Source organism: Mus pahari, chromosome 12, assembly GCF_900095145.1.
Source record: "Mus pahari chromosome 12, PAHARI_EIJ_v1.1, whole genome shotgun sequence".
Taxonomy (NCBI): Eukaryota; Metazoa; Chordata; class Mammalia; order Rodentia; family Muridae; genus Mus; species Mus pahari.
In genome coordinates this window covers 13,057,367-13,083,119 of record NC_034601.1, presented here as the reverse complement: position 1 = coordinate 13,083,119, position 25,753 = coordinate 13,057,367, and the positions used below count along the sequence as shown (strand labels likewise).

The 25,753-nt window shown below is 45.1% G+C and overlaps 1 protein-coding gene across 1 annotated transcript in view; it reads left to right on the top strand.

Annotated features, from left to right (window-relative positions):
* Pi4ka (phosphatidylinositol 4-kinase alpha) overlaps positions 1–25,753 on the top strand; it is a 126,482-nt gene that overhangs the window by 85,399 nt on the left and 15,330 nt on the right. The window contains 18 exon segments of the mRNA XM_021209064.2: positions 321–403; positions 4,478–4,548; positions 4,627–4,751; positions 5,659–5,740; positions 5,949–6,032; positions 7,358–7,447; positions 10,632–10,751; positions 13,213–13,305; positions 14,349–14,505; positions 14,755–14,882; positions 19,826–19,984; positions 20,128–20,279; positions 22,211–22,318; positions 23,735–23,738; positions 24,407–24,438; positions 24,523–24,719; positions 24,981–25,060; positions 25,182–25,375. Of these exon segments, the coding sequence (XP_021064723.1) occupies positions 321–403; positions 4,478–4,548; positions 4,627–4,751; positions 5,659–5,740; positions 5,949–6,032; positions 7,358–7,447; positions 10,632–10,751; positions 13,213–13,305; positions 14,349–14,505; positions 14,755–14,882; positions 19,826–19,984; positions 20,128–20,279; positions 22,211–22,318; positions 23,735–23,738; positions 24,407–24,438; positions 24,523–24,719; positions 24,981–25,060; positions 25,182–25,375 (1,959 nt within the window).

Here is a 25,753-nt window from a genome sequence, read left to right as displayed (position 1 = left end):
AAGAAAGAAAGAAAAGAAAAGAAAAGAAAAGAAAAGAAAAGAAAAGAAAAGAAAAGAAAAGAAAAGAAAAGAAAAGAAAAGAAAAGAAAAGAAAAAAAAAAGCCTTGGTTCATTTAACCTCTCTGTGGATTGAAGGAGATAGAACTGTGTTACTAAATGGTAAACATCAGCCTATAGAAACTCCAAATGAGAGTGTGCTCCTATAAAGAGCAAAGATGGTGTCCTGTAAGCCAAACCAGTTCAGAACAGTGGCAGGTCTCTGATGGGAAGGGGAGGGTTATGTGTTTGTAAAATGTGTTCAATGCTGCTCTCTTTCTTAGGGTACTGCGTTCTACAGATCCAGATCGCTTCCAGGTAATGTTCTGCTACTTTGAGGATAAAGCTATTCAGAAAGACAAATCTGGTAAGCTCATTATTACAGTACTTTCATGATAAATTGAGCTTGAGTAGGAAAAAGAAAAGGATATTTCCTATTTTCTGTTCACATAGAGAAAATAGGTTTATGTTACGTACTCCATTGAAAGTATCTTCATAAAATATTTAGCCTTAAAAACAAGGCAAGGTAGTACCATCAAGATGGCTGAGCACATAAAGGTGCTTGTGCCTGTCAGCCTAAGTTTGACCCCTGGGACCTTTGTGGTGGAAGGAGAGAACTGACTGTAAATTGTCTTCTGACACTTAAAATCCACGTGCACTGTGAAATATAAGTGCACACAAAACAAATAATAAATGTAAAATACTTTTTCCTTGTAAAAATGATTTGTTTTTATTTTATAACCTATTTTGCCTGCATGTGTGCCTGTGTGAGAATGTCGGATCCCTGGGACTGAAGTTACAGGGAGTTGTTAGCTGCCATATGTGTGCTGGGAATGGAACCCAGGTCCTCTAGAAGAGCGGGCAGTGCTGTTAAGTGATATTAACAACTGAGCCGTCTCTCCAGCCCCCAAAGACCTTTTTTTGTTGTTGTTTTGGTTTGGTTTGGTTTGGTTTGGTTTGGTTTTTGTTTTTTGTTTTTTGTTTTTTTGTTGTTGTTTGGTTTTTCAAGTCAGGGTTTCTCTGTGTAACCCTGGCTGTCCTGGAACTCACTCTGTAAACCAGACTGGCCTTGAACTCAGAAATCTGCCTGCCTCTGCCTCCCAAGTGCTGGTATGAAAGGCATGCGCCATTATTATTATTATTATTATTATTATTATTATTATTTTAATAATCCAGGGTAGCCTGGGTTGTAGTTGAGTGGGTAGAGCGCTTCCCTGTGGGCCTAAAGCCCTGTGTTCAGTTCCTGGTGTACTAGTATTCGCTGTTACCCAAGCACTTGGTTTGTGGAGGCAGGAGGATCAGTAGGTCAGGGTCATCTCAGCTACATAGGGAGTTCAAGGACAGAGCAGGATACTTGAGACGATGTCAATGACTGGGTAGGTATCCAGGCCTTTTGGGAGGCTGAAGCAGGATAATTGCAAATTCAGGACAAATCTGGTTAACTTAGAGATTCAAAAAAGCAGAAAGAGGGCTGGGAAGATTTCTCAGTAGGTAAGGGTGTTTGCTGTGAAGATCCAGCAAGATCCAAATTCCCAGCACTGTTGTAAAAGCTGAAAATGGCTGTGTGCCAGCTGGATCCAAGAGCTCCCTGGCCAGCCGTCCTAACCAAAAAAAACGGCAACATCCTAACCAAAACGGCAAACTTCAGATTTAGTCAGAGAACCTTCTGAAACCTTAGGTAAATAGTGGTAGAAAAAAAAAAAATACCCAGTGTCCTGCTCTGATGTCTCCATGTGTACACTCCACACAGGTATACAGACAAGCATACAGAACACATACACAAAGGGAGGTTATGGGGATGTAACTCAATGATAGAGGGCATGTATGGGACCCTAGATGCAATTCCCAGAACCACAAAAAGAAATTTAATTTAATTTAAAAAACACATTCTTCTGATTTTGTCACTCTGCAAAGACCCAAAACAGTTCACTTTCTGTGTGCACGAGGCCAGTACCCAGACACTGGTCTCTGACAGTGTCTTCTGCTAAAAAGAACCAAGGCTCCTTAGATGGTCACTTGGGATCTGAAGCATCTTTCTGTTGCTTGTCGAATGTAAATAGTATTTTTTTGTAACTTTGCTTAATTGAAATGAGTTGACATTATAAATGGTATGAATCATAATGATGTTCTAAAAAGAGTAAAGTTTAGTATAAAATGTAAAACAAAAATAGGGAGACTTCATTTCAAGTTGTTCCCTTTATAAAATGACATAGAGTTTGCATAGAAGCTACACACATCTGCAGGTATGTTATAAGTCATTTTCTATTACTTAGATTACCCAGTAGAATGTAAATATTATGTAAATAGCTCATATGATTTTCAATTTATTTTTACTTTGTGTGTAAATGTCGTATGACTGTATGCATGTATATATGTGCATTGTATACACTTACTTAGTTTAGGTTTTCTTTTCCCCCCCTTGGTCTGTCTGTCTTTCTCTCTCTTTGTTTGTTTGTTTCTTTCTTTCTTTCTTTCAAGATTTATTTATTGTATGTGTGTGAGTACACTGTAGCTGTCTTCAGACACACTAGAAGAGAGAGAGCATCGGATCCCATTATAGATGGTTGTGAGCCACCATGTGGATGCTGGGAATTGAACTCGGGACCTCTGGATGAGTGGTCAGTGCTCTTAACCGCTGAACCATCTCTCCAGCTCCCTTCCTCCTTTGGTTTTTCAAGACAGGGTTTCTCATGCCTGAGAAATACAGAAGTAGATGATCACAGGCATCCATTGGACAGAGCACAGGGTCCCCAATAAAGGAGCTAGAGAAAGTACCCAAGGAGCTGAAGGGGTTTGCAGCTCCATAGGAGGAACAACAATATGAACTAACCAGTACCCCCAGAGCTCCCTGGGACTAAACCACCAACCAAAGAAAACACACGGTGGGACTCATGGCTCTAGCTGCATATGTAGTAGAGGATAGCCTAGTTGGTCATCAGTGGGAAGAGAGGTCCTTGGTCCTGTGAAGGTTCTATGCCTTAGTATAGGGGACTGACAGCCAGGAATGGGAGTGAGTGGGTTGGTGAGCAGGAGGAGGGGGGATGGGGGGCGTTCGGAGGGGAAACTAGGAAGGGGGATAACATTTGAAATGTAAATAAAATATCTAATTTTTAAAAAAAGACAGGGTTTCTCTGTGTAGTTCTGGCTCTCCTGGAACTCGCTCTGTCGATTAGATTGGCCTCAAACTCAGAGATTCCCCTGCCTCTGCCTTCCCAGTGCTGGGATTAAAGGGGTGCGCCATGAGTCTGGCTGGGTTGTTTTGTTTTGTTTTGTTTTGAACAGGGTCATACAGCTCAGATTAGACTTGAACTTGTCGTCCAGTCTTCACCACCCAAGTACTGATATTACAGGTGGGCTTTTGCCAGGATATTGGAAAGGTTTTTAACGTCATGTCAACCCTTAAATGACTTTCAATTTGGGGACTAGAGAGATGGCTCAGAAGTTAAGAGAACTGCTGATATTGAGTCCCAGCACCCATATCAGGCAAATTCCTGTAACACAGCTAGCTCCAAGGAGTCTAGTGCCCCTTCTGGCCTTTATGAGCATTTGTGCATACATATGCACATAAACACACAGAGACATACACATACACACATAATTATTTTTTAAAATAATTTTTATAAAGATTTATTTATTTATTATATGTAAGTAGCTGTCTTCAGACACTCCAGAAGAGGGCGTCAGTTCTTGTTACGGATGATTATGAGTCACCATGTGGTTGCTGGGATTTGAACTCTGGACCTTTGGAAGAGCAGTCGGGTGCTCTTACCCACTGAGCCATCTCACCAGCCCACACATAATTATTTTTACAAAATAACTTATGGTAGATGCCATAGCCGCTGATACGATGAGACGAGAAAAACGGGTATGCTAGCACCCACCTCTCACTCCAGCATCCAGAAGTCTCGGGTTAGAGTACTGCCATGAGTTCAAGTCTAGCCTGGTCTACACATGAGAAGCAAACCAGTCAAACCGTGTCTTAAGAAACTCCGGGGGAGGGGGGCAGGGGAGAGGGGAGAGACATTCCAAGTCCCCTGCAACCTACACGAATGAACAGGTCTAAGATAGCTAAATTGAAAAACCTTCTATAAATTAACTAACTGTGTCCTTAAAGTATTAAGTTCATGAGGTCCAAGAACAGACTGAGGGATCAACACAGTTATAAGAGATATGAGGAAATTCTGTGCGGTGTCCAGGATTCGCTCCAGGAACAGAAAGGGGACATGAGTGGGAGAATTGGGTGATAGTGTATGTAGCACCAGGTTTTCTACTTCTGACAACTTCAGACTGGTTATGGCAGATGTACTACTCTGCAGCTCTGTGTGTTTGAGATTGTTGGTAACTTTTGTGACTGTGCCTGATCCCTGGAACTGCCCTCTCTGAGTCTGAGATTGTTGGTAACTTTGACTATCCTAATCCCTGGAACTCCCTCTCATTGCAGGGATGATGCAGTGTGTCATTGCTGTTGCTGACAAAGTGTTTGATGCTTTCCTGAACATGATGGCAGAAAAAGTAAGCCTGCCTGAGTGCCAGCGGGTGCCTGCTGGAGACACACAGGAGAGCCCTATGGTACCTGTCTTCTCACTCTAGGCTAAGACCAAGGAGAATGAAGAGGAGCTGGAGCGGCATGCCCAGTTTCTGCTGGTAAACTTCAACCATATCCATAAGAGGATAAGGAGAGTAGCTGACAAATACCTCTCTGGTCTGGTGGATAAGTAAGTTTGATTTCTCTTTAATGCTTTATATGTATATAAATGTTGATAGCTTGGAACACCATTACATCATCAGCCCAGAAAATAACAAAGTCAGAACAAATATTCAGGGGCGATACAGCTCCCTGAAGAATGCCAATGAGTTTGTTAGAGCCTCCATTTTATCCTAGAAACACACTCATTCTGAGCCATTGGTATTAACTAAAATAAGCTCACTGTCTCCTAAACCAGGATTTAGCTAGAAGTCCCCCAGGAGACTAAGGATCCTTTTGAGTTTCTCAGAATAAAAGCTCACCCTTGTGTTTTCCCACTGATTGTGCTAAGAGGCAAAGTAGGCTTAGCCATAACACCTTTCAGAAGGTAAGCTGGGCAGCCTCTGAAGTATAAAGGCCAAATTAGCACACAGCCTGCCTTCAGCTTCCTGAGGCAGCTGCAGAATCTGAGGATAGGTCAGGAGCCAGCCAGGATATCCACGAGGACCAAGCCATGCACATATGGTGTACATCCAAGCCAGGCCATGTATACGATGATTGCTGCACAAGGCAGTGTCCTTCCAGCCTGTGGGCCGTCAGCCCATGACCTGTTACTTCACTCCACTGCCTTACTTCATTCCAGGATTCTTGTTTTCTGTGGTACCCTAATGTGAGCAATGCTGGGGAGCCACCATAAAACACTAGGACTGCTTTGGCAAGGAGGGCCGTGGTCTGTATTTGCCCTCAGAAGTAGGATGGTCTGGACCTGAGAACATTTCTGACCAGGCTCCATACACCTCACTGTGGAGAAAGAGGTGGATAGATAGGTGCTGTGTCTCAACGGCTCGTGCCTGTGCAGGGGAAGCCTGCACAGAAGCGGACAGTGTAGGTTCCTGGAAAGTTCATCTCTTCAGCCCTGAGAACCCCTCTTGCTGTAGGTTTCCACACTTGCTCTGGAGCGGGACTGTGCTGAAGACCATGTTGGACATCCTGCAGACCCTGTCACTGTCACTAAGTGCTGTGAGTGTTCCAGTGTGTAGGTGTACCTAACACATGAGCTTCCCACTGTGTTGTGCTGACTCCAATAATACCCCTGAGCCTCACTTATGTACAAGTGATAAATGGAGTGGGTACCCGAATTGTTCCCTGATGTCTCTTGATAGGCTGTTGACTGTGTCACATGCTTGGCAGAAGCAGCCTTGAGGGCTAAGGGGTCTGTTGTTTCTAGGATATTCACAAGGACCAACCTTACTATGACATTCCTGATGCCCCCTATCGGATCACGGTTCCTGACACATATGAAGCCCGGGAGGTAAGTCCCACCTGGTCCCCTAGAATGAGGTCTTCCCTGGGGATGTCAAGACAGGTGTTCAACATACCTTAGGTCCCTGAGTCCCCAGGTTCTCAGCACTGCCCACTGCAGGGGGAGCTCCTGAATTCCTGAGCCTGTCTGTGTTCCAGGCCTTTGGCTTTCCGGACTCTGCAGCATGACTGCTTTAGCTGCCAAAGGCATTTCTAGCTATGAGTCAGCTGTCAGCATGCATTGAGCAAGCATGGTTTTTAGAGTTCAGTCCTAAAAGATGCATGCCAACTTATTCACTATAAAATAGAATGACGGACTGATTTTGCCATACCCTTCAAAATCGGTAACGTAGCCCCAGATAAGGAAGATGTCTTGATAGCTCCTCTCCTGACTGAGTCTGAGAAGAAGCCCCTGCTACAGAATACTGAACTGGCCCAGCAATCTTCCAGCCTGGGCAGGGCCCTGCCTTGACTTAGGCCTCTCCACCTGGACATAATGATGTGGCACCTGTGCGGGCTTTTTTCCCATCTAGAACATGCCTTTTCTTTCTTTTCCTTTTTTTTTTTTTTTAAAGATTTATTTATTTTATTTTACTTTATGTATGTTAGTACACTGTCCTGTTGCTATTTTCAGACACACCAGAAGAGGGCATCAGATTCCATTACAGATGGTTATGAGCCACCATACGGTTGCTGGGAATTGAACTCAGGACCTTTGGAAGACAATCAGTGCTCTTTAACCACTGAGGCATCTCTCTAGCCCTAGAACATGCCTTTTCATTTATTGACTGACTCAGGACATGTTGCACAGTAGCCTTAAGATGGACTGTTGATGTTGGATCTACCATACAGCCTTCTGCAAGAACCACAGACCATAATGTACTCAGAATCCCTGTGCCCTGGAGCTTTGGTGTTAGTACATAGTCACTGATAAAACTTCATACCCATTACCTTAGACTGGGTGACTTAAGGAAAGAAATTTCCTCCCAATGATGGGCATAAAACATCTGAGAACCAAGTGTTAGTAGGGGCGTCTTCTGGATCACTCTCCTTGGAAAGCAGAATCCTTCTCTGTTCTCGTGTGGTCTTCCCTCTGAGGGGTGTCCCTGATGTTTCCACATTTCTAACTTGCATAAGTATACCAGCTATATTAGGCCCGGCTTTCCCTCGGTGGCCTTTAATTTAATTACCTCTTTCAAAGCCCTGTCCAAGTACAGTCTCATTCTGAGTTTCTGAGCGTCAGGGCTTCAACAGAAGACTTTGAAGAAGACACAGTTTAGCCTGTGACAGTCACTATAACCTAGATAGGCTGATTTCAGGTTGTCTAACTTACAGAGCATCGTGAAAGACTTTGCTGCGCGCTGTGGAATGATCCTGCAGGAAGCCATGAAGTGGGCACCCACAGTCACTAAGTCCCACCTACAGGTACTTCCTGCAAATATCAGAGAGTAGTCAAATATAACCTCACGGGTTATCTGTTGGACAGACCTTTTGGGGTGCCTGTGCTTGTCAGGTCAGTGGGCCAGCTCTGACCACTTTAAGGTGTTAAGGCGGTGGGAGGATTGTGGCTGCTTGCAAGGTGAGTTGGAGCAATAAGGGGGTTAGGGACAGTGGCACAGGCCACCCAGGCTTGGTGCATTATGTGCACCTTAGTGCAGGGCCTTGGTGAAGGTCAGTGAGCAGACAATCAAAGACTTGAGTCTCAGTGAAGCTCTGTCTAGGCTACATACATACGTATATCTGCATTTCTCCAGACTAAAGTTCTGGCTTGCAAAGAGAACAAAAGTGTCACAGAATATAGAAGGGAAAAGTTGTTTTAAAAGGAATCAAAGATTTAAAAAAAAAAAAAAAAAAGGTACCACTAGAAAGAACCCGAGAAAGAGCCTGAGCTAACAGGGAGCAGGCCTGCTGAGTGAAGCCTGTGTGACCTCAAGAGAACATCTAAGGGGAAGCTAATTTTGTTCATTTATTTTTGTTTTTGTATTTTAGGGTTTCTCTATATACCCCTGGTTGGAACTCACCATGTAGACCACCAGACTGGTCTTGAAATCATAGAGATCCACCTGCCTCTGCCTCCTGGGTGCTGGGATTAAAGGCGTATGACACCACGCCTAACTCAAGGGAGCACTATTGTAAATATATATCTTCCTCTTGGTGAAGCCCACGAAGTGTAAAGCAGCTGTCTCTGAGATACTCAGAGTCAGTTTGAGATGCACTGAGCAAGAGTCCCTTGCTTGTGCTAGGGTCACCCTCCGCAAAGGGGTCGGTCAGCAAGGATTGAGGAGCGCTGAAAGAGGGATCACCTGGACCCAGATTCATACACAGAAGAGGACAAAGCCACTCCTGATTATAAAGGCCACACTTTGACACTGTGCAGTTTTAATATTTATCTACTGGAAGTCTTCAGAATTTTTTTTTCCAAATCATTAATATTTGAGAAATATCAGGTTTCATGTCATGTAGAGGAAAGGAGCCATAGATAGGACAGGAATCCTTTCGAGCCTAAAGGTTTCAGGAAACAAAAAGGAATCAATAGATAGAGGTCATCCACTCTAGCAATTTTTTTTAGACAAACAGCCTTAAGAACAAAATAGAAACTGAGTGGTGGTGGTGCACACCTTTGATCCCAGAACTCAGGAGGCAAAGTCAGGTGGATCTCCGTGAGTTCAAGGCCAGCCTGGTCTACAGAGCTAGTTCCAGTCCAGCCAGGGTTACACAGAGAAACCCTGTCTTGAGGGAAAAAAAGAAGAAAGAAAGAAAGGAAAAAAAAAAAAGAAAAGAAAAGAGAAAAAAGAAAAGAAAAGAGAATATAAGGAGACTTGAAGGGGTCATAATGTTTCTACCAAGCACAACACCCCCCTGCTTCCTGCTTTCCCAGAAGTCGTCCCTCTAAGCCCCTGGCTTCATGCAGCTCTCACCGACCAGCTTCACTGCCTGCCCATGTTCCTGAGCCTCAGCCACCTCCAGTCCCCCTCCACAGTGCCACCACAGTGGTCCAGTCTTAGAAGCAAGTCTGATTTGGTTTTTAAACTTAACCATTACTCAGTCCCTATCACTGTAGAGTCTGATCATAGATGGATTTCCCCAGCTATAGAAATTCCTAAAATATTTGGCAATATTGTGTGTGTTCGTGTGCTTTCTCCTTTACTGCTCCTGTGGTGACGAGAATATGTCATTCCAAGAGTAAAAACATTCTTTTTCCTCTTGTCCTGCTCTGGTGTATAAAAATAACTTTTATGTGCCTGATTTAAATGTCTCTGATGCTTCTTGCCTCTGTCTGCTAACCTAGGCCTAGACTGGGAAGTTTCTAGCCTCTATATAGTCTAATCAAGGTCTAGAATGTTTTCAGCCTCTGAGAGTCCTCCTGAATAAGCACAACCCTTTCTAGTTCTTCCTGATCTCTGATTGGCTGATTCAACTTAGTTGTTCTGGCTCAAACTTCTCTCCAAGCTGACTGATTCAATCTGGCTTCTCTCAGTTTCTCCTGAATTGCTCTGCTTGGCCTCATTCTAACTCTGGCAATGTGTTCTAATCTGGCTCCTTCTCATTCTCTAGTCCTTCTGTCTTCACCTGTGTCTAGCTTGTTGTCTCTCTCCTTCCCCCCCCCCTCTGTGTGTGTGTGTCTCTCTCTCTGTCTCTCTCTCCCCCCTCCCCCTCCTTCCTCCCTTGCTCTCTCTGCACTGCTCCCTTAAATTGCATCTCTTTCTTTTCTCTCTGCTCATGAGAGTTGGGAATATCTTATTCTGTCAAATCTTTTTTTTTAAGATTTATTTATTTATTTCATGTATGTATGTACATTGTAGCTGTCTTCAGACACACCAGAAGAGGGTATTGGATCCCCATTACAGATGGTTTTGAGACACCATGTGGTTGCTGGGAATTGAACTCAGGACCTCTGGAAGAGCAGTCAGTGCTCTTAACCGCTGAGCCATCTCTCCAGGCCTATTCTGTCAAATCTTTCTCTGATTCATTACTTTGTCTGCCACTCAGTTAGACATCACTTTCAAACATGGGTGCTTCCTTCTAAAAACTAACTTTACTTTCATGATTTGGGATTAAAGGCATACTAGGGCATTGTCTGTATTCCAACCAGAGGTGTGTGCTAAGGGCTGAGCCACACCACAACTAGAAGCAGGCTTTTTTAAGTAAATAACACAAGCTTGGGATTCAAAGTGTGATCAAATATCGTGCATCACTGGTGCCTCCTGCTAGCCAACAGACATGCTCAGATACTTGTTCTGGGTTCCCAGTGTCCATTTCACACGTCCTTCAGTAGCAAAGTGCTGCCCTAGCAAAACAGAAATCTACATGTTCACAGCAGGCCTGAAGCGACACAGCTTGTTTTCTAGCATTTGGCAGAGAGAACACTTGCCAGATCGCATATTTGCAGTTAAGATGGTCCTGGTATAGATCATGACATAGCCTGCCAACAGCCGTTCAGAGATCAGGGCTCCTCCCCATTTATAAATGAGAAGGACTTCTCCTTGATGGTCCCACAGTTAGAAAGTCAGGGAAGGTCCTGCGCTGAAGCCTGGTATCTGATCTGCTGCTTTATGCTTCTAGCATTTTCCTTTATGTTAATGAAGTAGCTTGCTTTCTTTGATTTCAGGAATATCTGAACAAGCATCAGAACTGGGTGTCAGGACTGTCCCAGCACACAGGATTGGCCATGGCCACTGAAAGCATCCTTCATTTTGCCGGCTACAACAAGCAGAACACAACGCTTGGGGTATGTATAAATATCCTATGGAACAGTGAGCCCCTAATCTGTGAAGGACTCAGTCTATATGTAGATTTTCATGAACGGCCCCTCAGCTCCCCTATCCCACACATTTGTGAGGTACATAGGGTATCTGTTGACAGATGGGGGTTGATGAGGGTCCAGAAGAAGCGCCCATCCAAACAGGCATTTCCCTATTGTGCTTAAGTTTTGAAATATGTAGATTTTTGAAGGTAAAATTTGATGCATTGATGAAATATGACTTTCTGGTGTCTATAGAGAGGAAAGAAACTGGCTTCTCAGACATACACAGCAGCATATCATAGTCAAATTTGTCTGGAATCAACCTTCCTAATACTGGAACCCTTTAATGCATTGGTGACTCCAGCCATAAAGTTATTTTGTTGCTGCTTCATAACTATAACTTTGCTATTGTTATGATTGTAATGTAAATATCTGCTATGCAGGATATCTGATATACGGCTCCCAAAGGAATCACAACCTACAGGTTGAGAACTGCTGGTCTGGAATACTCACTGGACTTCATGATTCTATTTCCTGCAGGTGCTCAAATACACACATGCCAACCCCCTCCCAGCTTTATCTGTTGTGTTTAAGATTAATTTAGATCCAAAAGCCGTAGTTTCACAGTTAAATTAGGCTGAAATTTAAGTCAGGATGGAACAGACAGTTGCACCTGCTAATAAGGAGCCGGCCTCATTAGCTGCATAGGCTGGCCTTGCAGCATAGGCTATTTCACTCTACACGCCCCCCCCACACACACACACACACACACTCAGTATGAACCTAGAATACTGCCAGATGTGTGTTCTGCTCTGCCCTCCTTGTGGACTATAGGTGGGCTATGGGATGTGCTAAGTGGGAGCAGGGGTAAGGCACTACAAGGAAGGAAAGAAGATCTTCATCACCAAGCCAAGAAAAGAACACTTGTTGAAGGACCTGAACCATCCCCAGGGAAGGTCTGTGGCTCTGTCGCCAGGGAGCTTGTACCTTGGTGTTAGTAAACTTGCTTAAAGGCGTTGGGCTTGGCAGATGTGGCCAGTTGGACCATGCACAGCTAGCTGTCACTAGCCTTTCTACTCTTAAGAGTGCACAGTATATTGTCAGCACTTAGAGGACAGAGACACAGCTTTACATTGTCACCTTCCTCAGGCTGAAGAAGTCCCCTAGAATTTTAGAGTCCTCAGCTCAGGCCTAGCCGGGATTTGTAGCTTTGCTGCTGAAAGGGGTTTCTGGATTAACAGTAGAATTGAAGAAGCTTTAGAAATTGTATCAAAGTTGGTTTGGTTTGGTTTGGTTTGAGAGAGTGTCTCACTATAGGGTCCTTGGGTATTAATAGATGTGTTTAAGTACATGGGTTAAAAGAGGCTCTGGGAAGAAAGGAAGGCATATCCACATGTAGGTACAGCTTGCACCAGCACTCGGACAACTCTCACTGGATAAGGGAGGAGAGGGAGACAGCTGCAGAGAAACCTTGAGCTTCCACTCACCACATGGTAACATGAAAAGGAAGCTGCTGCAGCTGCTAGTCTCTGCTGAGACTACTGCAGGAAACTGCAGGTTCGTGGCTAGGAAGGGAGAAGGGCCTCAGGCTGTTAGCACACTGTACTGTAATCTTCAAATGCTTCAAACAGATCTCAGAGTGCGGGGCTTCTTTGTTTCCCTTCTCTTGTTTCCAAGATTTTCTCTACCTTAGTGTCCTGTTTCAGGATCGGATCCCCGGCCTTGAGCTCTCCACCACTTGGAGAACATATGAGCAGAGGGCAGGGCTTAAAGCCAAGCGCTCTTTTTAGGTACTAGCCAGCTCACTTGCTCACAAGGGCCTGTTTTGCTGGAAGGATTTTCATCTTTGTCCTAGAAAGTTATAGGTTATAAGTAAGGAGAAGACACTTGGGTTGCTACTTGTTTTATTTTGGTTTTGGTTTTTGGTTTTGGTTTGTTTCCCATTATGAAACCCTGGCTTGTCAGGCTGGCCTCAAACTCAAAGAGACCCATCTGTGTCTCGATCCCAAGTGCTAGGATTAAAGGTGTGGGCCACTACGTCCAGCTGAGTAGATTCTTGGTAAATAGGAAAGGATGCTTTTTGTTCTGTGCTTGATTATTGGTTACGCTTGAGATTCTGACTAAGGTGCCTCTGATCTATACTCCCCAACTTAAAAGAGATAGCTCTCGTACACAAATGTGCAGACCAGAGTTATTTATGTGTGGTGGCAAGTTTGAGGACAGCCTGGTCTACAGAACGAGTTTCAGGACAGCCAGGGCTATACAGAGAAACCCTGTCTCGGGGAAAAATAAAAATAAAACTTTTCCATGAGACATGCAAATGTCTAGTGGTTGTGTTAGCTCAGCACACTGAAGGTTGAATGGTCTGTATCAGAGCTTGATGTCTTACCAAACATAAGAAAAATATGTTTCAGCATCTAAAACAGCTCTCTGCTCCTGTCTATAGGCAACTCAGCTAACTGAGCGCCCGGCCTGTGTGAAGAAAGACTACTCCAACTTCATGGCATCCTTGAATTTGCGCAACCGCTATGCCGGCGAGGTACTTCTCTTGCCATTATGCAGAGCTGTTCTGAGCATCTTGACTTCGTGCTATCTAGCTCTTTCATAGTGGAATGTGAAAGAGGGATTGAGCGATGTGGAACTTACTCACTTCAGTTGCCTTGAGGAGCCTGGGCGCTAGTGCTCAGTGTCACATTCCAGGGCATTTATGGCAGCTACTTAGCACCTCTGCCAGAAAGTTGTATCACTGGGCACACTCAGGCATGCCAGGGCATTTTGTTACGTCACGCATTCTCCTGGACACTTAGATGTAAAGAAACACAGCTCCTGAGGTTAAACAGCTTGTCAGAAGTAGGTTCAGGAACCATGTCTGCTGGCTCCACACAGAGGGTTTTCACTCACAGAGTTTATTTCAGGCCAGCCATATCACTGACCTGTCAGATTTCAGTTTTCTCTTCCACAAATTGAAGCCTTGTTGACACTGAAGGTGGAGGCTGAAATCTCACAAAGTTTGTCAGAGTTGGCTTGCCTCCCCCGAGCACTGCTTCTTGCTCAGTCAATGGCTACTCTTCTGTGAGTCTTGTACTCAGCATAGGCTGACCTCAGGCTGAGAACTGCAGAGAGAGCTTATTCTATGTCATTTTGAATGATGCTGTGGAAGCAGAAAGTCTGCCTTTGGGCCCTGGGTTTATTTTTTGGAAAGAGTCATATCTCCTGTATAGCCAAGTATATGAATAAGAAAGTAATGCTTTCTGGAAAAAATTATATATGAAAAGATAGTGAAGCAGTTTTGTTGTTTGAGTCATTAATTAACTCTGAAGGAAGTTTATTTATCTAGCTTATATTCATAAACCTTGTCCTGGCTTAACACTGTGTACACTGATGAGAATATGTCTCCACCTTCAAGAATCAGAGTTGGTGAAAATGCCACCATATATTTCCTGGAGCTATGCTCAATGACAGCACCATTGAGATGAGTTCTAGTCTAGCCAGCCCTATTGTGATCTGGGTGAGCTGGTAGCCAGGGTCTCACTCGGATGCCGGACTCCGTGCACAGCTGCTAATAAGTGTACTTCTTCACAGGTACATGGAATGATTCGCTTCTCAGGTGCCACAGGCCAGATGTCTGACCTGAACAAAATGATGGTCCAGGATCTGATCACAGCTTTGGACCACAGTCATCCTCAGCACTATACACAAGCCATGTTCAAATTAACAGCAATGCTCATTAGCAGCAAAGGTAACAGGCACAAGGCCCATGGAATTCTGGGTTCATTTCTAAGTGAATATTTTCTTAGAAATCCTTGATAACCTGGAACTCAGTCAAAGAAGGAATAAGAGGTCTGCTAGTAGAACTCCCTGATGAGCTGGCTATAAATAAAAGGCATTATTGGCCCTCGATAGGGCTGGCTCTCATCACAGCCTAGGGAACCCATGTTCAGGCCCAGCGAGAGTCAGGAGCCCTTGACTAATTTGTGTTTGGTTCCAGATTGTGACCCACAGCTCCTCCATCATCTGTGTTGGGGTCCCCTGCGGATGTTCAATGAGCATGGCATGGAGACTGCACTAGCCTGCTGGGAGTGGCTGCTGGCTGGCAAGAACGGAGTGGAAGTGCCGGTAGGACACTGACCCAGCTTAGCTGTGGGTGGGTGGGTTTGCACGTGGGAGAGAAGCTGCCTTGGCTCTGCTACCAGTGAGTACTGGGACCCTGGACACTGTCACTCTCGTAAACTCTGGTCTCCAGAAAGAACACTGTGTGTGGCAAAAGGTATGATGATGTTGGAGTGGCTGGTGCAGACTATATATGGAAGGCTCGGAATGGAGAGCAGTCTGTTATAAACCTGCTGATGTCAGAGCTGACTGGGAGGAATTGCTTTATAGACTTGCTAATTATGGAATCAGCCATTTTACCCTAGGTCTGCGTTTCTAGAATTACTTTTTCATGGAGCCTCCAGGCAAGATTATACTTGTTGAGTATCACTTATCTGACATGATTAGTACAGAAGCTAATTCAGATTTTGGATTTTTTTCCTTCAGATTATGGAATATTTGCATGTAGAGAATGAAATACGTTTTATGGGAAACAAATCCCATATGTAAGACACATATTCATATTTGTATCATGTACATCTTATATACCCTAGTCTAAAGGAAATTTTTTTTAATTTATTTATTTTATGTGTGTACGCTGTAGCTGTCTTCAGACACTCCAGAAGAGGGCATCAGATTTTTGTTACGGATGGTTGTGAGCCACCATGTGGTTGCTGGGATATGAACGCAGGACCCTTGGAAGAGCAGTCGGTGCTCTTAACTGATGAGCCATCTCACCAGCCCCTAAAGGAAATTTTTATGCAGTATTTTTATACATTTATTTTTGTTTGTTTATTTATTTAATGTATATAGTTATTTTGTCTGCACATATGTCTGTGTACTTCATGTATGTCTTGTATGTAAGGAGGTCAGAACAGGGCATCAAATCCCCTGGAATTGAAGTTAGAGGTGGCTGGGAGCTAACATATGGGTGTGTGGAACAAAACCCAGGACCCCTCAAATAGCAACCATTGATACTAACCTGTGACCATCTCTCCAGCCCTACCCCCATGCATTATTTGTAATGGACCTACTTGGTTTTGAGGTAAGGTCTCTTCCCTGCTGTGTCAGGCTTGCCCTGTAGAGCTTGTTCTGTAGAGCCACAGCCCTCATACACAGCCTAACCACAGAGAATTAGAATTGATTCAACTTCACAGGGTAGAGCAGTGGTTATGACCACTGTTGTCAACCCTCATGTTGCATCTTGGATTCCAGGTACCCTTGAATATCTGAACTTACAGTCTGTCTTCAGGGTAGGTGGTTTGAAGCACTAGGGAGGCTTAGTGGCAAGGACGGTGGAGCTGCCCCAGGCTATGGGTCCTAAAAGTACCTATAGTGGGAATGTAACTGTTCTCTTATGGACTCTCCTTCCCAGGGAAGCTTCATGGCTGAGCATGGTGGTACATACCCTTAATCCCAGAACTGGAAAGGCGACTGTGAGTTCAAGGCCAGCCTGGACTACAGAACAAGTTCCAGGCCAGCTAGAGTTACATAGTAAATCCTTGTCCTAAAAAAAAAAAAAAAAAAAACAAAGCAGTGCTGAGATGAAAGGATGGACCATCCAGAGACTGCCCCACCCAGGGGTCCATCCCATAATCAGCCACCAAACGCAGACACTATTGCATACGCCAGCAAGATTTTGCTGAAAGGACCCTGATATAGCTGTCTCGAGTGAGGCTATGCCAGTGCCTGGCAAACACAGAAGTGGATGCCCACAGTCATCTATTGGATGGAACACAGGGCCCCCAATAGAGGAGCTAGAGAAAGTACCCAAGGAGCTAAAGGGGTCTACAACCCTATAGGTGGAACAACAATATGAACTAACCAGTACCCCCAGAGCTCGAGTCTCTAGCTGCATATGTAGCAGAAGATGGCCTAGTCAGCCATCATTTGGTCTTACAAACTTTATATGCCCCAAAACAGGGGAACGCCAGGCTCAAGAAGTGGGAGTGGGTGGGTAGGGGGAGGGTATAGGGGACTTTGGGGATAGCATTTGAAATGTAAATGAAGTAAATACCTAATAAAAAATTGGGGAAAAAAAAAAAGCAGGTAGGGTGGTCTCAGTCAGGACCTCTCAGCAGGTGTGCCTAACGTTCCTTTTGCCTGCCAGGACAGCATCACCTACAGAATTGCTAGCACCTCCATTCCTGGCACTGCCATGTCCTGCCACCAAGCACCATGTGCTTAGCTAGCGAGCATCCCAGCTGGTAGGGTCAAACTCAGTGGCCTAACTTTATGATCAAACTAGCTTTTCAAAAAGTTAAAGCAAGAAGATCAAAAATTCAATCCCACCTGAACAATTTACTGAGACTATCTCAAAAAGGTGGAAAGGATTCTGGAGAGATGGCTTAGCAGCTAAGAGTATTTGCTGTTCTTACCTGGGTTTAGTTCACAGTACTAACATGCATACGGTGCCCATACACACATATAGGCAAAGCACTCATACACATAAAATATATTTTTTTAGTTTGGTTGAAAAAAAAATCCACTGTAAGTATATAGCTCAGTGGAAGAAACACCTGTTAGCATATGAGGTCCTAGATTCAGTTCACAGCACCACAGAAAAGCCTAGGCTGTAGAGATCCAGTTGCTTCCTGTTTTAGACACCACATTATTGACAATGCTGTACCTATCTTATCTCTGTATAGACCAGGCTGCTATTGACATCTTACACTTCCTACAAATGGCCCAGAACATGCCCTATTAGCTTTATCTTTTTACCTTAAATAGATCCAAAATTTGGTCACATCCCAGCATTCCAGCTGCATTTGTGGCCCTGGCCTCCTTTGTCTCTCCCCTGACCTTAGAGCAGCCCCACTGAATCAGTTACTGTCTCCTGCTGTGATAAGACACCATGGCTAAACTTGTAGAATTAGTCTTTATTTTAGCTGATGGTTCCAGAGGGCAGGTCTGTAAGTGGCAGAGGCATAGCAGCAGCTGCCAGAGTGGGTAGCTGAGAACACTAGAATGGAGCAAGGCTGTGCACTCGCAACACCCATCATGGTTTTATAACATCCCTCAACAGTGCTACCAACTGGAGCCTGTTCAAATATGAGCCTAAAAACTCTCCTCCCCTAGTGACATGCCTCCTACTCCTTCTCAGACAGCCACTAACCTGCGACCAGGTATTCAAATGCCCAAGACTTACAGGAACATGTCATTCAAACTAGCACACTGAGCCTCCCTGCTTCCATGCTGTCCTGTATACATGCAATCGGAGCATGCAGTACAAACTATACTGAATTGACTCTCTCTGATTCCCAGGCCTCTTGCTGCTCTCCCCACCTCACTTAGACTGACAGACTTGTTCTGGACCTGAAGCTCACCTGCACCTACTTCTGTCCCTTCTGTCTTCTCATTTGCCCTGCTGTAGCTCTGCTAGATCCCGTGACTCCTGCTCTTCCAGGCTGTTTCTGCCTAGCTGCATCCCATTTCCTTTGCTTAGATGAATGTCACTGCTGGCCATCTCTAGGACTTGTGTCCAATGTTTCCTTCCTTCCCACCAGCATTCTCTGGCCACCCTATCTAAAACACCTTCCCTCTATGCACCATACTGCTGCTTTCTCAGGTTTAGTATGCTGCCTGTTGCTTATCTCTTGTACCATCCACGTTTGTTTGTTCCCAGAGTCTGGGAGACCCTATTATAGAAGTGGATCTTACACAAATGAGTGGGTGCGTAGCCTCTGCTTGGCTACTTTGTCCCATCAGTTCTGGGGTTTCCTATACTTCCAACCAATTTGGTACCCCAACTTCTACCATAAAAAAATACATCTAACAGTAGGCAGAAGCCAGACTCTAATAGAAGCCACGGCAGGGTATAATTCCTTGGTATTCTTCATTTCCCACCTACAACGATGCTACCTTAGCATGAATGGCCTTTGTCTTCACCCTCATGGCCTCCCAATGGCATCTGTGCCTTCAGGAATCACAAGGAATAGCAGAAGAGAGGTGTCATTTTATACAGCCTGCCAGGGCTTCTCCTGAGCCTGCTCCCATCTTGCTCATTAGTGCTCTTGATCCCAGCCTCTTGAGCCACGTCTTGCAAGAGGGTAGGTAATGGTACTAGAAAGGGAACCAAAGCCTGCATAACCCATGCATTGCTGGTGCTTCTGTAGGGTAAAATAGCAACCATTTCTCTGTTTAGCCCCTACTCCTTCCAGAACACTACTGTGCTTTACCCGCGCAACCCTACTAGCTCAAAGCAGAAAGGGCCCTGGATCAGTATGGCTAGGTCAAGGGGATGACTCTGATCTTGACACTTACAGCCTGCCCTCCCTTGGACTTCCTGGGCTACTCTCAAATCTGATAAGCTAATGAAGGCCTGCCTTTGTAGCTTGGAAATCCTGCATGTTGTACTTGCCCTTCTTTTTTTTTTTTTTTTTTGGTTTTTCGAGACAGGGTTTCTCTGTATAGCTCTGGCTGTCCTGGAACTCACTTGGTAGACCAGGCTGGCCTCGAACTCAGAAATCCGCCTGCCTCTGCCTCCCTGTACTTGCCCTTCTTAATACAAGTAGTTTTCAGAATTCTTTCCAAACTTCACCAGGGCAGAGCCTGTGGAAGGCTTGCACTGCATTAGGGACATACTAACCAAGATGTGCTGCACCTTGTTCCCTGCTCTGCTGGGCCCATGAGTTGTGTTGACAGTCAGCTGGTGGGGGAAAGGCTGGAGGAAGCATACCAAAGACTTGAGTAACTCCCCGAGACATGGGTTCTGGGGCACTGTTCCTTACTTTGTTTGCCTTCTAATTTCATCCAGTACAGTTTTACTTTTTGTTTGTTTTAAGAAAGCATCTCATTCTGTATGTAGCCCAGGCTGAACTTGAACTCATTCCAGTCCTCCTGCCTCAACCTGCTGAGTACTGGGGTCACAGGCATGAGTTACAAGTTGAGCTTTATTCAGGAATTCAAAACCAAAGCAGCCACCCACCCTCTACTCTCTAGAGGCACTGACCTTTCTTTCAAATTTGCAGTTTATGCGGGAGATGGCAGGAGCCTGGCACATGACAGTTGAGCAGAAGTTCGGCCTCTTTTCTGTGGAAACAAAGGAAGCAGACCCCCTGGCAGCATCAGAAGCAAGTCAGCCAAGACCGTGTCCCCCTGAAGTGACACCTCACTACATCTGGATCGATGTATGTGCCTACCCTCAAGCTCCGCTGAGCTTTGTAGGGACAGCCTTGGGGACACTTGGGTCAGCCCAGCCCACCAGCTGGTCTAGGGGCCCTGGCCTGAGAGAATGGGTGACAGCTTACACAGCTTGTTTGCTTTCCCACAGTTCCTGGTCCAGCGGTTTGAGATCGCCAAGTACTGTAGCTCTGACCAGGTGGAGATCTTCTCAAGCCTGCTGCAGCGCTCCATGTCCCTCAATATTGGTGGAGCCAGGGGGAGCATGAACAGGCATGTGGCGGCCATTGGACCACGTTTCAAGTGAGGACCCTATTTCTCTGGGGCACCTGAGTGTGCTGTTACTGGCATGTGGGGCATATGTGCAGTGTGTAGATCATGGTAGGGTGGTAGGTATGTCCTGTCCTGCGATGCTGCTACTGTGCAGTGTAGAGTAAATCCTATGGCACTGTCCTGGGACGATCAAGAGGACTTGTAGAGGACATGAGACCATGATCCTCTGGCTAGCTAAGAGGCTCCCCAACCCCTGTCCCTAGTACAGTCCTTCTCGCTAGAACATGGCCTCTGCTGTTGTCTGTGAGGGGCCGACTAGCACCAATGCATGGTAGAAGCTCTTGCTTCTACCGGGTATTGTCTTTCTCTTCCCTGAACTCCACACCATGGCCTCATAGCCCATTAGAACTGCACTTCTCCAACCACCTACAGAGAAGGGCCAGTCCTCTTGATAATACCTAGCCTGTCACTGACTGATACTTCTCTAAAGGCAATGGGAACAAGTTATAGAAAATGATTCCTGTTGCTGCTTATCAGTAGCATGTAGCCATCACAGAAATGAGCAGAATTTTCCTGACTCTGCCTGCACCACCACAAAGGCGCAACCCTCACTCACAGGATTAGCTGCCTGATCCCAGATGCACTCAGAAACATCAGTTTGCCCTCCTCCTCTCTCTGCTGTCTTCTGTTCCCTTGCAATGGTGGGTCAGACCTCTCTTTTTCCCTCTCATATCCAAGCTCCCTGGAGTAGATAAAGGCTTGTGTGTGATCTGCTCCCCACCACAGGCCATCATCTAGGACTCAGTAGCATAGAAGCTAGCATCTATACTTCTGCTGGTGTAGACAGCCTCTATAAAGTGGCTGTGCTGTATTCTACTCATGCACCATGCCTTAGGCCTAGCCTGACTGTCCACAATGCCATGCACCCCTACTTGAGCCTCTAGAGCTACTTGCCCCTGGATCTGGGTCACCCTGTTTTTGCTACATGTGAACATGCTTGTTCCACAGGGTCCATGTCACTGTCAGGCTGTAGCTGGGATCTGGCCCTTGAGAAAAACCCCATTGCAACTGGATTGTGTGGGATATCTTAGCTTTTCCCTGTGCAGAGCACTGTGTCTTACCCACCCACTTGGTTCCTGACCTCCACCCTACCCCAGCACTGTAAGACCCGTGTAGGCCGGAGCAGAGCAGTACCTTCCTACTTATGTCTCATACCCTGCTCGGGGCTTGGTTTAGCAGAAATCATACACTAGGACGATAACCCCTCCACCATCCCTTAGGGTTGAAATCATAGTAGTATCCCATGGGGACAAAACTGCAGATTGTTTGTGAGCCTAGGGGTCTTGGCCCAGTCAGAACATCACAGAGTTCATTTGCTTTTCTCTCAACAAAAATGAAGCATGTTTTGCTTTATTTTGTTTAGAAATGTTTTTTTTCATACCCATTTTTTGCAGTGGTAGGGACGGAACTCGAGGCATCAAGCCAGCACTCTACAAATCACACCCCCAAGCACACACTCAAGAGTGTGTTTGCCCAACACGTGACCATCTGCACGTCCATGGAAGAGCTGAGCTAATGAGCTAGCTGCATCTTAGAACAGGAAAAACTTGTGTTTAAGTTACCTAAATTTTAACTTTGGGGCTTTCTTGTATAACACCTTTACCCATGCATAGATTTTTTTTTTTTTTAAACTTAAACACACTATAATCTTGACACCTAAAAGACATAGGCAAGGGGATCAGAAATTCAGGGTTACCCTAACACTCCTAAAGGGAACTGAAGGCCAGCTTGGAATACATGAGCCTTTGAGGGAGGAGAGATGGTGGGGAGAGAACACTGAGTGATGATACGCTGGTAATGCTTCTAGGGTTTATATTCAGGGATTATGGGGTTTGCTTAGGAGAACATACCCCTCAAGGCTCAGCCCTTGCCCTGGGCTCCAACCTTGTGATCTCTCTCAGACTGCTGACCTTGGGGCTGTCCCTCCTGCATGCTGATGTGGTTCCAAATGCAACCATTCGAAACGTGCTTCGAGAGAAGATATACTCAACAGCCTTTGACTATTTCAGGTACTACCTCGAGCTATATTGTGCACATGCCCAAAAAATGGCTACAAGCCAGCTTATATCATCCAGTTCCCAGGAAGTTACTTACATAAGGACATAGTTTACCTGGCTCTTTTTTTTTTCTTTTTTTTTTCTATTTATTTATTTATTTATTTATTTATTATATGTAAGTACACTGTCGCTGTCTTCAGACACACTAGAAGAGGGCATCAGACCCATTACAGATGGTTGTAAGCCACCATGTGGTTGCTGGGATTTGAACTCAGGACCTTCAGAAGAGCAGTCAGTGCTCTTAACCGCTGAGCTATCTCTCCAGCCCCCGTTTACCTGGCTCTTGCTCACCAACCTCATTCAGTAGTCCTTGTATGACTACATTGCAATATCCTCAGGAATGTACTCAGAGCCAGGAGCCAAATGGAATATATGCAGATTGTTCCTTGAGTTAATTTAAGAGATTAGGGGCAGGGGCTCACAAAGCCCTGATTCTGAGGCTCTTTGGGTAGTTAATAGTTCCTGGAAGACCCACATATTTTCTTTAGTGGCTCTGTAACTAATTAATTGCCCATGTTGGTGTAATAACCCTTTACCCCTGCTTCTCTCAGCAGCCATAACTAATCCGTGTCAAACAAAGGCTGAAAGTAAGAAATAAGAACAGGGAGCAAGCCTGCAGAGCTGGCTCAGCAGTTAAGAGCACCTGCTGCTCTCCCAGAGGTCCTCAGTTCAGTTCCCAGCACCCATGTCAGGTGATAGAACAGCCTCTAACTCGAGGTTCTGGTCTTTTTATTTGTCTAAATTAAGAGCAGACAGGCACAGTGGCATATACCTGCAGTCCCAGCTGTACGTGAGGCTTTAATCCCAACACTGGGGAAGCAGAGGCAGGCAGACCTCTGAGTTAAAGGACAGCCAGGGCTACGCAGAGAAACTCTTGTCTCGAAAAGAAAATTTTTTAAATATATCTAAAATATATATATATATATATATATATATATATATATATATATATATATATTCCCAGCATGGTGGTACATGCCTTTCATCCCAGGAGGCAGAGGCAGATCTTTGAGCTCGAGCTAAGCTCCAAGGGCAAGCTCCAAGACAGCCAGGGCAGAGAATCCCTATCTTAAGAAAAGATAGAGAGATTAAGTATATATCTTTTATTTCTCCTGGTCATATAAATGATTGCTATTTTTAAAAACCTGCAAATATCAGCTGCATGAGTCTTTGCAGATGTAAGGTTGCATGTAGACAGCTAAGTTATCATCTGTCACAACATACTAACTTACCAGAAGCCGTAAGTGTCAGCCATCTATGGTGGCATGCCTACAGTCTGATCCATCTAGAGGCTGTGTGTCAAGAGTGTCATGATCAAGGCCACCCTGCAGTATATAGGAATATATATGGAGTTACAGGCAGTCTGAGCTGTGTGGATAAAGCTAAACAGCATAGGGTAGTGATGAGGTAGACAGGCCTGGGCTACTAGGAGAGCCTCACTTCCCATGGGAGTTAGTGACATCAGCCTTGCTGTTGATGAACTTCAAGCTAACCTCAAAAAAAAAAAAAAAAAAAAAAAAAAAAAAAAAAAAAACAAAAAACAAAAAAATTTTTTTTGAAACTGATAGTATTAGTTTTATTCTACTTTAAAGATCTAGGACTATGACAAATTTTAGGACATTTTCCACATAGAATAATTAGAATAAAAGAATTCATGAGTATTTGGAAAACTCAGTCTGAAAGGGCTTATCCAAAGGGCTATCCATCTACACCAGTGCTGTGCAAAGAAAAACCCAGTCTGAACCAGTTGCCTTCTCATGGCTGAGAACCTATGTTTCTTTGTGATGTTGTTTTGTTGTTGTTGTTCTTATTGTTGTTCTTGTTTTCAAACACAGGGTGTCCCTGTGTAGCTCAGGCTGTCTTAGAACTCACTCTGTAGACTGACCAGGCTGGCCTTGAACCCAAAGATCTCCCTGCCTCTGCCTCCCAAGTGCTGGGATTAAAGGCGTGTGCCCTGATCTATGATGACTTCTTTTTTCTGGACATGGTCCTTCACTGGCCTGGAACTTGCCAAGTAGGCTGGGTTGGCTGGGCTATGAGCCACCTCTGTTTCCATCTCTCCAGCATCAGGAGTACAAGGGTGCACCACCACACCCAAATTATTTAATGTAGGTTGTAGGGAAGTCAACCTTAGGTACCTGTGCTTACAAAGTAAGACTTGCCAAGCTCTCTTCCTTGTGATGCCATGTCTTGAGCCACCTCATCCCAGAGCCTTCATTGTGTTTACCCACAGATAACCAGGATACCCGAAGCAACTTGGATATAACTGTGGGCTCTCGACAACAGGCTACACAGGGCTGGATCAACACTTACCCCCTCTCCAGTGGCATGTCAACCATCTCCAAAAAGTCAGGTTGGTCAGGGTCTGGGGTGGCTCCTGCATCTTTAAGCCAATCTTAAGTTCCCTTCTTGGTGGAGTGATGGACACTCACTCAGATGGTAGAACAGAGCATTAGAGATCAATGTCTTCTAGATTCTAAAACAGCAGAGTCTGAGAATATTAGAATACATGGCCAAGATTTTTGTTTCAGTTGCCAACACACCACCAAAAGAAAAGACAGAGCAGAGAAGTGGCCTCAAAGGGCAATGACCATGTTTCATCTCTGCTTCCTAGGTATGTCTAAGAAAACCAACCGGGGCTCCCAGCTGCACAAGTACTACATGAAACGCAGGACACTGCTGCTGTCACTATTGGTAAGACCTGTGCCATACCACTCCCACCATGTGACAGCTGAACACCCGGGGTGCAGGGAGGAGGGGGTGCAGCACATGACCCCTGCAGAGAGTATGGTGGACATTGTGATTGCTCTCCCAGGCCACTGAAATCGAGCGCCTCATCACTTGGTACAACCCACTATCAGCCCCAGAGCTAGAGCTGGACCAGGCAGGAGAGAACAGTGTTGCCAACTGGAGGTCCAAGTACATCAGCTTGAGTGAGAAGCAGTGGAAGGACAACGTGAACCTTGCCTGGAGCATCTCTCCATACCTCGCTGTGCAGCTGCCAGCCAGGTAGGCCTCGCGGCTGGGAGAGCTTCAGCACAGTCCAGGGCAGGAGCCTGCCAGCTATACCACGAGCAATGAAATATCACATGACTTCTGTCAAGGACACTCAGCGTACTCATGTAGTCTGTGCAGAGGCTACACAGTCACCATTATGTCTTGTCAGCTCCTGCCTAGATGCCACAACATCCAGAGCCCAAGAAGGGTTCAGACCCACCATGGATGGCAGGGATGTAGCTCTATGGTAGAGCTCATTCAATCCCTGCAACTAGTTTTTTTTTTTTTTTAAGATTTATTTATTTATTTATTTTTAATTAATTTATTTATTATATGTAAGTACACTGTAGCTGTCTTCAGACACTCCAGAAGAGGGTGTCAGATCTTGTT